The 10,192-nt window shown below is 53.2% G+C and overlaps 2 protein-coding genes across 6 annotated transcripts in view; one reads left to right on the top strand and one right to left on the bottom strand.

Annotated features, from left to right (window-relative positions):
- The first annotated feature begins 556 nt into the window (after nt 1-556).
- Snn (stannin) lies at nt 557-9,398 on the top strand. 2 transcript variants are annotated; one of them, XM_027424786.2, is made up of 3 exons: nt 577-689; nt 5,449-5,638; nt 6,519-9,398. In XM_027424786.2, exon 3 carries the CDS (start codon nt 6,606-6,608, stop codon nt 6,870-6,872), a length of 267 nt encoding a protein of 88 aa, XP_027280587.1. In that variant the 5' UTR covers nt 577-689; nt 5,449-5,638; nt 6,519-6,605; the 3' UTR covers nt 6,873-9,398. The 2 variants fall into 2 exon arrangements, with proteins under 2 accessions (XP_027280586.1, XP_027280587.1); XM_027424785.2 differs by lacking the exon at nt 5,449-5,638 and having other exon boundaries at nt 557-689.
- Nucleotides 9,331-10,192, bottom strand: part of Txndc11 (thioredoxin domain containing 11) — a 63,543-nt gene continuing 62,681 nt past the window's right edge. For all 4 annotated transcript variants that reach the window (XM_027424782.2, XM_027424781.2, XM_027424783.1 and 1 more), the window contains one exon: nt 9,331-10,053. In XM_027424782.2, the coding sequence (XP_027280583.1) occupies nt 9,447-10,053 (607 nt within the window). In that variant the 3' untranslated portion in view covers nt 9,331-9,446. The remainder of the gene's footprint in view (nt 10,054-10,192) is intronic.

Here is a 10,192-nt window from a genome sequence, read left to right as displayed (position 1 = left end):
AACGCACCCCAGTCTGCATATTTGGGGACAGGGACCTTCCTTGTTTGTCTGGCTTGTGGCTGACGGGCTCAGCAAGATACGCGATCAGTGCAGATGGGTGGGTGGATGGACGTATGGATGGATGATAGAATTAACCATAAAATGAACAGCCAGCTCCTCTCCAAAGCAGAGTCATTAAACTCTTCTGGTGCCTGCAATCTTGGGGCGGTGTGCCACACTCCTACCTGTTGTAAGCCTCAGTTTCCCCTCTGTCGTTGGGCTGAGATTACGGACGCCAGGAGCAGGCCCAGTATCGCCGGGCCCCAAAAGGCGCCTATGGAATCCCAGCTGCCCACCGCCCCCTTACCCGCCCCAGCTCGCCGACTCGCCAGCCGCCCAGCAGCCTCCTCATCCCCTCCGCCGCTTACGCTTCCCTCCCGGCTTTCCCCCCACCCGCGCACTGCGGCCCCCTCCAATGCACGTGACTCCACCCCTCCCTCCCGCCCCGCCCCGTCACCCCAACGCGGCCTCCCGTTGGTCACATCGGAGCGCCCCGCCTCCGGCCTGGGCGGAGCCGAAGCGCCCCGCCCGCCGCAGATCTCGCTCTGGCGTCTGGCTAGTACGCGGCGGCCCGACCCGGCTAGCGCGCGGGCGGAGCCGGGCAGCAAGGCTGCTGCTGGCAGATTGTGCCGACTGCGGGCCACGACATGGTGAGCAGGACCGGGCAGGGCGGGCGGATGAGGGGGAAGGGACGCGCCGGATGGGCCGAGGTGCGGCGCTGGCGGGTCGGCGCCACGGACGCCGCGCGCGGGCGGGGGCTCTTTGTCCTCCGCGGCGCAATTGGGACAAAGAAGGAGGTGGGGGCGGAGGCTGCTCGGCGGGGCGTCTTTCCCTCTCCGCGACCCGCGGGTTCTGTGCCCTGCGCCGATCCTCCGGGCTTCCCGAAACACTCACTCCCAGCATTGACAAGATTCCTGGCAGCGTCCCAACGTGGTCAAGATGGGATCAAGGGGGATGGGGGCCCAGGGACCATCTGGCGTCCGCTTCGGCAGTGGGGAAACTGAGGCCGAGCCGCAGCGTTTGGTCCCAGGTCTGCCTGGTCGGCAGTGACTGCGCGTCGTGGGCTTGACTCCTGGTCTGCCCTGCCCCCCCCCCAAAAAAAACCCGTTCAGGCAGACTTGATTTGTCTTCTTCAGCTGTCGTTTCCTCTGCAGCTGTCGCCCCTTGAACGGGCCCCTGCTTCCCTCACGCCTCGCCTGCTCCTTCTTTAGAGTGGGGGAGACGCGGCGTCGCCTGGCACCGCGCCTGCACGCCGCCCGCCCGCGCTTTGCACGCGCGAGCTGCTGGGGCGCTTGTCATTAGTGTCTGGTCCTCGGCCCAGGTCACCTAGACTAGCTCCTAGGAAGTAGTCAGACAGGATTCACTGTACTCAGCCTCCAGGAGAGAGGAGAGAGGAGACAGGTCAGGTAGATGACGTTTTAGAACCAGGTTTGAAATCGATTATTTAGGGTCCAGGCTGCCTGGATTGAATAGCCGCATATCCACTTTTAAGCTGTGTGACCTTGGGCAGCTGACTTAACTTCTCTAAGGCATATTTATTTGTCAAGTGGGAAGAGTAATAACTCTAGAATTGTTTTGAGGCAGAAATTTTGGAGAGATCTACATGAGATGTTGAGCTCAAGAGTGTGACACCAAGGAACTTTTTCAGCATCTGCTGTTATATCCCTACCTAAGTTGTATGGCCAAATAGGACCCTGAAGTGATTTACACAGGAGGGGCAGGACTCAGGCCTGGACTATGAGACTACAGCTGACCCTGGGACAGTCCCCAAACTTCTCAGCCCTAGTTTCCTCTCCTGCCATGAGATCTGGCAGTGCGATGGCATCTGGAGCAGGTTTCTAGAGGGGAAGGTGGAAGGTAGGAGGACAGGAGGCACAGCCATGCTGGATGATAGCTCCTTCTGGATCCAAGCTCTTGGTGATGGTGCCTGTTGGGATTTGGCAGAAAAAAACCTGGGGCAGGAAATCTTCTGGCCTGGGGTCCCCGAAGAGGATACTTGGCAGGTGGGTTTATTGGAAGGTGGGACAGTGCTGGAAGCTCCTGAAAACATGACCATGTTTCTGGCTCCCTTGGAGTGTGCCCCAGGAAGTGGAGGCTTCAGGTGGGGGGACAGAGTGGTGTCCAGCCGAGTTCAGCAGCCTTCATCATGTGCCCAGTTAAATGATCAGGCTGCGGGGTGTCCCTGGAGAAGAGACTAATTGTGACATTGGGTTCAGGCCAGGCTCTGTGCCTTGGGAAAAGGGAGGTCATCAGGGACAGTCTGCTGTGGTTACAGAGGGGACTCAGCTTGCCCTGGTGCTTGATGTACATACACTCTGGGCTGAGCTTGAATGGTGGGGTGAAGGGTAAGTTGGGTGATCCCATGAAGAGGTAAGGGTAACAGAGACCTTCACCAAGGAAAACCTAGAGGAGAGTCTGAATTTTAGGAGATCCCTGCCCAGAGGTCACACTATGTGTCATTTTGAGACCTGTGTGCTCTGGGCCTTGAGAAACCAAGCCCAACAATTCTGAAGCATTGTGAACTGGGGTGGCTGTGGAGTGCCTGGGCCCATGCTGACCAGTGCTCACCTGGAAGTTGTCACTGCTGTTGCTTCCAACAAGGGTCATGGTATGACCTGTGCTCTAGCTGACCCTGGGCCTCAGTTTCCTCATCTGCAGAATGGGATGATCAAGGCAAAAAAAGAGGAGAGAAGGGGGATTGGGGCATGATTGCTCTGAAGTGGTCCTGGGATTGTTCTCAACTGGGCTGTGTTGTGCCCAGACCCATGGGCCTTAGTAGATAAAATGGGGGTCAGTAGTGTGCAGAGGGTTGTACTAGTCAGATGCAGGGCGTCCCAGCTTCCTCTAGAATCTGCTTCTCTACTGCCATCCTTGAGTTTGCTCAGCAGTTCTTAACCTATAGGTGGTGACCCTTTGGGGGTCGAATGACCCTTTTCACAGGGGCTGCCTAAGACCATAGGAAAACACATATTTACATTACTCTTCATAACAGTGGCAAACTTAAGTTATGAAGTAACAACAAAAATAGTTTTATGGTTGTTACCACCACAACCTGAGGAACTGTATTAAAGGACCATATCATTGGGAAGGTTAAAAATGACCAAGTTAGCTGATCCTGTTTGGGCTCAGACCTGTTAGAGGCCACTGCCATGCCTTACCCCTGCCTGAATTTGGCTTATAAACTCTTTCCCCAGAGGCTGCTGGCAGGCTTGGGGGCCTGTGCTGAGGAACCTGGGAGGAGTCTGGAGTAAGGGAGCTGGCTCAGGACAAGGGTGCCCTGACTATCCCCCTGAGAGTGAGGTAGCTTTTAACTCATCACCACACACCCAGGCTTGGAACACTCAGCCAGCCTTTACTGGGCACCACTGTGTGAGAGTGGTAGGGCAGTGGGGCATGGTTGTGAACATGAGGGACACTGGCCTTTTCGTAGGCTCTCTGGAGGTCACAGGTCAGGAGATAACAGCCAGGGAAACACTCCCTAAACCAGGAAACTGCAGAGAGCAGAGAGCTCTAGGTAAGACTTGGGTGTGCAAGGGGGGGGTGCAGGCCGGGCAGCATGGGAAGAAGCAGCCCCAAGAGTCACCCCTGAGAAAGTTCCCAGTCCAGTACTAAGGAAGGAGGCAGCCACAGGACAGTTTAGGAGGCATGAGTGGTTGCTGAGCTTCCAGCAGAGGGTGAGACAACCTCAGAAGTCCCCCCTTCTAAGGTCACTGTGTCAGGCTGTGATCACTTCTCAGGAAATACTTGGTAAATGAAAAAAAGGAAAAGAAGCCCATCAGGGTTAGGCTGAGGCCACAGGCCAGGCATGGGCAGCTGGGTCAGGGATCTATGCTCAGAGGTCAGAGCTCTGGGGCCACCTCCAGGCCTGGGGCAGGCACAGTGGACAGGAGTTTGAGGTCATCCCTGCTCTCCTGAGGTCCCTCTGGCTAGAATTATGCCTCAGTTTCCTCATTAGTCCCAGGACAGCTGTTTCCCTCAGATCATGGTACCATTGTTTGATTTTCCACTTGCTATCCCAGAGTCACCCCAGACCCCAAATACACACTTCCCCTTCCTGACCAGAAGACAACGGGAGGAAGGGCAGGTAGAGGCAGCACCATGGGTATCTGCTCTGTCTGCGTGGACTGTGGGAACTGATGTTGACAGGGTAAGTGCCAGGCTATGGAGCAAGCAGAGCAAGCACTCTTGGGACATGCAGCTCTGGGGATGGGGGAAGGCCAGGAGCTAGGTGGCCTTGCCAAGGAGGGAGCTTCCATGGCCTTTTGGTTGGAGAGGCTTCCTTCCTGGAGTTGGTGTAAACTAGGTCAGAGTGTTTTCCTCCACCTCCATGAGGGTGCCATTTGGGGCTAGGCTATTCTGTGTTGAGGTTTGGGAGCGGTCCTATAACTTGAAGGATGTTGAGCAGAATCTCTGGACTCTGTCTACCAGGTGTGGTCAGGTGCACAGTTGCCCCCAGTTGAGACCTAGTTCTCAAAGGTCTGGGAGTGGAGCATCCTGGGCAGGAGGAATTGTGAGGTCAAAGGCCTGGGCCGAGAGGATATTGGAGGTCACAAGATGGGGAGCTTTGAGCCAGAATTGGGATACACAGTCAGTCACCATAAGCACTTGGGCACATCTAGTGTGCTCTGATTGCAAGAGTGGACCGGGAACCAGTCGAGTGGGACCCAGGCAGCTCAGACTCAGGTTAGAGTCAGAGGGTGCTGCCCTGCAGAGTCTGCGCAGGTGATGAGGGTAGTATTGCTTGGTCACGGGGCCTGGATCCTGGGTTCCTGGACACTTGGGGCATTGATTTGGCTGCCTGTGACCTCCAGGGGGACCTGACCCTGGTAGCCTCTATGGTTGAGTGGGTTAATTGAATCATTTTTAAGTAAGGAGATTATTGCTCAAGGATGCAGCATGTACGTTCTATCCTGTTTGGAGGGAGAATCTTCCTTTACTATCTGCCCTGTACGTGGATGGATGGGAAGACTTTGGACATTCAAGGCTTGTTCAGTGGAGGTTTTGCCTAGCCTATGCAGAACACTCCCCTAGCATCTTCATTCCTCTAACTACACTGATGTTCTTTACTGACTGACATTAGTAAGAAAGTAGGGGACCTTGATAACACTGGGCCAGCTTGCTAGATTCAGCACCTGGGAAGCCATGTAGCAAAGCCCTGATCCTGAGGGCCATAGAGGGCTAGGCTTTGGGTTACCACTTAGTAAGCCCTGAAGGTTTGAGAGGGAAACTGGAGTCCAGATTTTACAGGCCTTGTGTATCCCACAGCCTCGTTCTCCTTTGCCACTTAAAACCTCCTACAGAGGAGGACTGGGCTCTACGAAATGGAGTTGTTTCAGCTGTCTATCCTGGCATCACCTCTCAGCATACCTGAACCCAGCTGGCACTCACTTCCTGTTGCCACTCTTACAGGTGATGCCCAAGGTTCTCGCTCCTGCCTTCCAAGTCCTGCAAGTACTGTTCCCCTGCCACGAATGCTCTTCCTTGCCAGTGTGGCCTCCCTGAAGCTCACCTACCCATGCAGTTAGCACCACAGCACCTGGTCCTCTGTGCTTCTGATGTGACCATACCTGGACAGACATTTGGGAGTGTTGACCTCTTGGTAATTTGGCTCCTGTACTAGATGCCAAACTATGCACAGACAGGAGCCAGCTACCCCATCCTTCCTGCCTTCTCCAAAGCTTTCCCCAGAACCTATGTCTTTCAGGAGCTGCATTACTTTTGCTTGCCTGTCCTGTATCTACGAGCTTCCTGAAAACCAGTTCTTCACAGATCAGCTGTGGCTCCATAGGGCAAAAGCTGTGGGCTATTGTGACCTCTCACCTGGGTCTGATAATCGGACTTTGGAGACCTTGAAGGTTCAGACATTATGTATTACCTGACCCCCCCACCACACACACACACACACACACACACACACACACACACACACACACACACACACACACACACAGAGGAACTGATGCTGTTTATCTACTTTTGGATCCTTCCTCTCTAGCTTCCTAGATCAGTGGTTACTGTACACATACTGGTACTGTTTTCTAGAGTGGCCACTTCCAGCCACCTCCATGGTGGCTAAGGCTCAAAAGACTAAGGCCAAAGAATCATGAGTTTGGGATAACCTGGGCCACAGAGTGAGACTGTGTCTTAAAGACAAACAAAAAAACAACAGAAGAACCAGTTAGTGGCTAGTCCTCTTGGAGCCCCTGCCTCAACTGCCCTGGTGCCCATTTCCCTTCCCATCAGAGTGACTTGCTGACAGCGGAAACACCTGGGTGTCAGAAGTAGCTGGGGGAAGTAGGCTGGGTGAGCATCTGGGCAGACACAGTGGAAAGGCAATCCCACGGTTGTCACAGGGTTGAAGGCCAGACCAGTTGAGTTCAAGAACTTAAAAATGGACCCCAGAAAGGGCCCTGTGGCTGAGTCCTCTGCATAGTCCCCTGCAGAGCCCCTGTATAGTCTTTCCTGACTTTGTCTTTCAGGACTGTCCTGTGCAGCCCGAATTCCAGCCTCGTTGAGCCAGCCACACCAAGAACTTTGCACCAGAGAAGCCCCTCCAAGCACTAACCATGTCTATTATGGACCACAGCCCCACTACGGGGGTGGTCACGGTCATTGTCATCCTCATCGCCATTGCTGCCCTGGGGGCCTTGATCCTGGGCTGCTGGTGCTACCTGCGGCTGCAGCGCATCAGCCAGTCGGAGGATGAGGAGAGCATCGTGGGTGATGGCGAGACAAAGGAGCCCTTTCTACTGGTGCAGTACTCTGCCAAGGGGCCGTGCGTGGAAAGAAAGGCCAAGTTGATGACCACCAATGGCCCAGAAGTGCATGGCTGAGCTGGGCTGCGAAGGCCCTGGTTCCGTTTGCAGCCAGCCCAGAAGCACTGAGAGGGCAGAAGCAGACATGATGCTGTATGAGAGGGGTTGACACTTGCTGGCATGGTCTCTTCGGGCTTCATCATCGCATGCACTGACTGCGGGTCCCGGCTGTCCTGGCCTTCCCCCTCAGCCTCCTGGTAGGGCTGCCCATTGCAGGCAGTGGGCAGGCCTGATCTTGCTCGTGGCCCCTTAGCGCTTTTGTTACTTGAATGTTTTAGCTGAGCCTGTTTTTGATGGAGCTACTACTGTAATGCGTGAACTAACCAACCTGTGAACTGTAAATAGGCCCGGAAGCACGTGCTTAAGCCTTTTTGCTGATTTTTAAAACTACCACATAGAGCCCGTGGGACTGGCTTGATGACTGTATTCATGGTGGGCTGAGGCATGACCATGGAGAGTCTTTGACTGGTCAGGCCCCAGATGCCCTTGGCAGGGCTCACTAAGGTCTTATCTGTGTGTATGGAAAGGAAGTGAAAGGCTAAGCAGCTGGGGTGCTCCGGTGATTTCTGCTTGGTTAGTAATGGGTAGAAGAAAGACCACGCCCCTTCCCTTTGATCGCTTCGGCTTTGTTAAATAGCAGTGTGTGCAGATGGCAGTGACTGCAAGGAAGCTGCTGTACTTGTTTGGAAGCCTGTGACGGACAGACGAGTTCCCCCGTGAGTCCTGAGGGCTGCCAGGCAGCTTAGCGGAGCAGTCTCTTGCCCTTTGTTCATGAGCATGCCCAGTACATCCCTTCGGCACAGGCTTTGTAGAAACTGCTCTGGTCCTCTGGAAACACCAGAGCCTGTGGTGGCTACTTGAAGTCAGAAACCCAGTTGGCCCAAGCAAGCTAACATTTTGTTTTTGTATTTAGTATTTTCTGCACTGGAGTGGGGGTGGGGGGTAGGGTCGACTCTTTGTTTTCCTCCCACCTATTCACAAGTGAGCTTCCTTTCCTCTCCAATGACTGCCCACTGGCTGGGTACTGGGTTTCACTTTGATCCTCAGAGCTTTATAGACAGAGCCCTCTGCCCCAGTTCTAAAGGCACTATGTGCCAAAGATCATTTCTAATGTGCACGTATGCATTTACAACAGAGCCACCAGGAGTACAAATTCAGGGCCTGGCTCATAGGTCAGGGAGCCAGCAGCATGTGTCTCCAGGATATCCTTTAAGTCCATGCCTATAAGCTTAGATGTTAATCCACCACTCTAAGTGCATTCTGATTAAAACATGAGTGTGTTCACATCCTTGGTGGTGACTAGGTGGCCAGCCCTGGCTTGGCTGGCACACTTGAGAGCAGCATGGGCAGGAAGCAGAGAGCTTCAGGCCAGGCTGGAGACAACTTTAAAAAGTGTGTGAGACTAATCCATTCTCTGGAACCCCAAGGGAGAAGCTATAGGGAACACATCTTTTTAGCAGTGCATGCCTACAAAGGGAGGTGTGGGTCAAATGTTATGGTGAGGAGAGACAACTATAAGGAAGGCCATTTGTGAACGTAGGAATAAGACACTTCTGTGGGCTGCTGCAGTAAGAACAGCTTAAGAAACTCTTAGACCCTGGTGAGATAGCTAAGTCATGCAAGAGGTAGTAACAGATGGACTGGCCATCGGCAGAGGCTGCTTAGGCTGGTTTGATGCATGTAGGACCTGGAAGCAGTGATTTTTCAGGTTTAGGAGGGGAACAGATGGTATGAAAGGAATCTGCCCTGGAGGCTGAGGGTTTTGACCCATCCCCACCCCACTTCTAGCTTTCTACCTCTAATTCCCCTTGCAGCCAGCAACCTATTACACTGCTGATCCTTTAGCTCCACCATCCATAGATGCAAGAACAGCTTGGATCTACGCTTTCAGTGTGAGCCTGGCTCCTGGAAATGCTCAAATCACTCCACTGTCAAGACACAGGTTGCAGCTTTCACTATGCCAATGACATTTCTCTTTTTCAGACACCACATTCTTATCAGTTACACTTTTGGGGTGCTTCCTGTCTCCTTCCAGTTGCCAGGGATGTCTTTGGCTTTTGAGTCAGACCATCAAGAGTGGGATGAATTGCCAATTAAGTTCAGGCACTGTTGGGTGCTGGTAGAGGTCTTAGGGAGAAAAATGAAACACCAATAGGACTAGTGAACTGTCTTTGTTTATCACTGGCTGTACACCAGGGCATACACTCCAACAGTTAATAAGCTATGACCTCTCTTCAGATGCTTTCTCAATAGTGCAACCTTTGTGGTGAGGTCTTCTGGTGAGTAGGAAGCCAGCCTTTCATCCTGGGGAGCAGGCAGTAACCTGGAGTCTCAGCCATTGAAGCAAGGACTGACTTTCCTAGATAAATCTTCAAATGGACTGTGCTAATGTTGTGTCTCAAAGCTACCAACTTTGTGCAATAAGTGGAAGAGAAGGGATGCCATTCCTGATCAATAATGCTGAATGACATTCAAGTTCATTTTCTAGACCACTGAGAAAATCTTTATTTACAATAAATTTCAATAAAATTTTGCATAAATATATTCCCAATGTACAGTTTTCACCTCTGATTCCTTCATCTCATTCAAAAGTTAGTCTGTCCTGTTCTCCTGCTTCCTCTCTGATGCCAGAGTGGAGCTTGTGGTAGAAGGTGGGGGGGTGTCACCAGGTAACTTAGAGTGGTTGGGGTGAGCCTTTTCCAGAGGGGCTGATTCCTTAGCTCCACCCTGGCCTTCCAGCTCCCTCTCCATAGTGGCCAGAAGGATCTTGAGCCATGTGTGCTCAGGGAGGGGAGTCTCTGAGGCACTGGCCAGCTCTTGGAGCTCACGAGCCTTCTGCACATACAGGGCCTGCAGTTTCTGACTGTGGCGACGGAGCAACCTGTGCTGTTGCTCCAGAGCACGCTGACGGCGTAGCAGGCGGTGCCCATCCCTGCGGGCACTAAAGAGCCGGCCCTCCACCTTCTCTTGTGTACGGCGTAGGCTGCTCATCTCAGACCTTAGCTTCTGCATGGTATTCTCCACGTGAGAGATGTGTTCACGCTGTAGGACTGCCTCGTTCTGGACACATTCTTGGGTAGGAGGGCTGATGTCAAAGTCCTGAGGGGCCGAGGCAGGGTCTGAGTGATGCAGAATGAACCTCAGCAGATTTGGAAGGGTGATGGGGAGGTCTCCAGGGTATTTCACAGTTAGGTCCTTTCTGGAGAGGAAGGGAAAGTCAAAAGTGAAGGTCTTAGTTAAGCACAATGCAGAGACAAATGGGACTTGATTTTCGGCTAGCCACTCTAACCAAGAAAAGATGCTGAGTTCTTAATGAAAAGAAGTGATGCCCAGGCAAG

Source organism: Cricetulus griseus, chromosome 7 (assembly GCF_003668045.3).
Source record: "Cricetulus griseus strain 17A/GY chromosome 7, alternate assembly CriGri-PICRH-1.0, whole genome shotgun sequence".
Taxonomy (NCBI): domain Eukaryota; kingdom Metazoa; phylum Chordata; class Mammalia; order Rodentia; family Cricetidae; genus Cricetulus; species Cricetulus griseus.
This window is presented reverse-complemented; position numbering and strand designations above follow the sequence as displayed.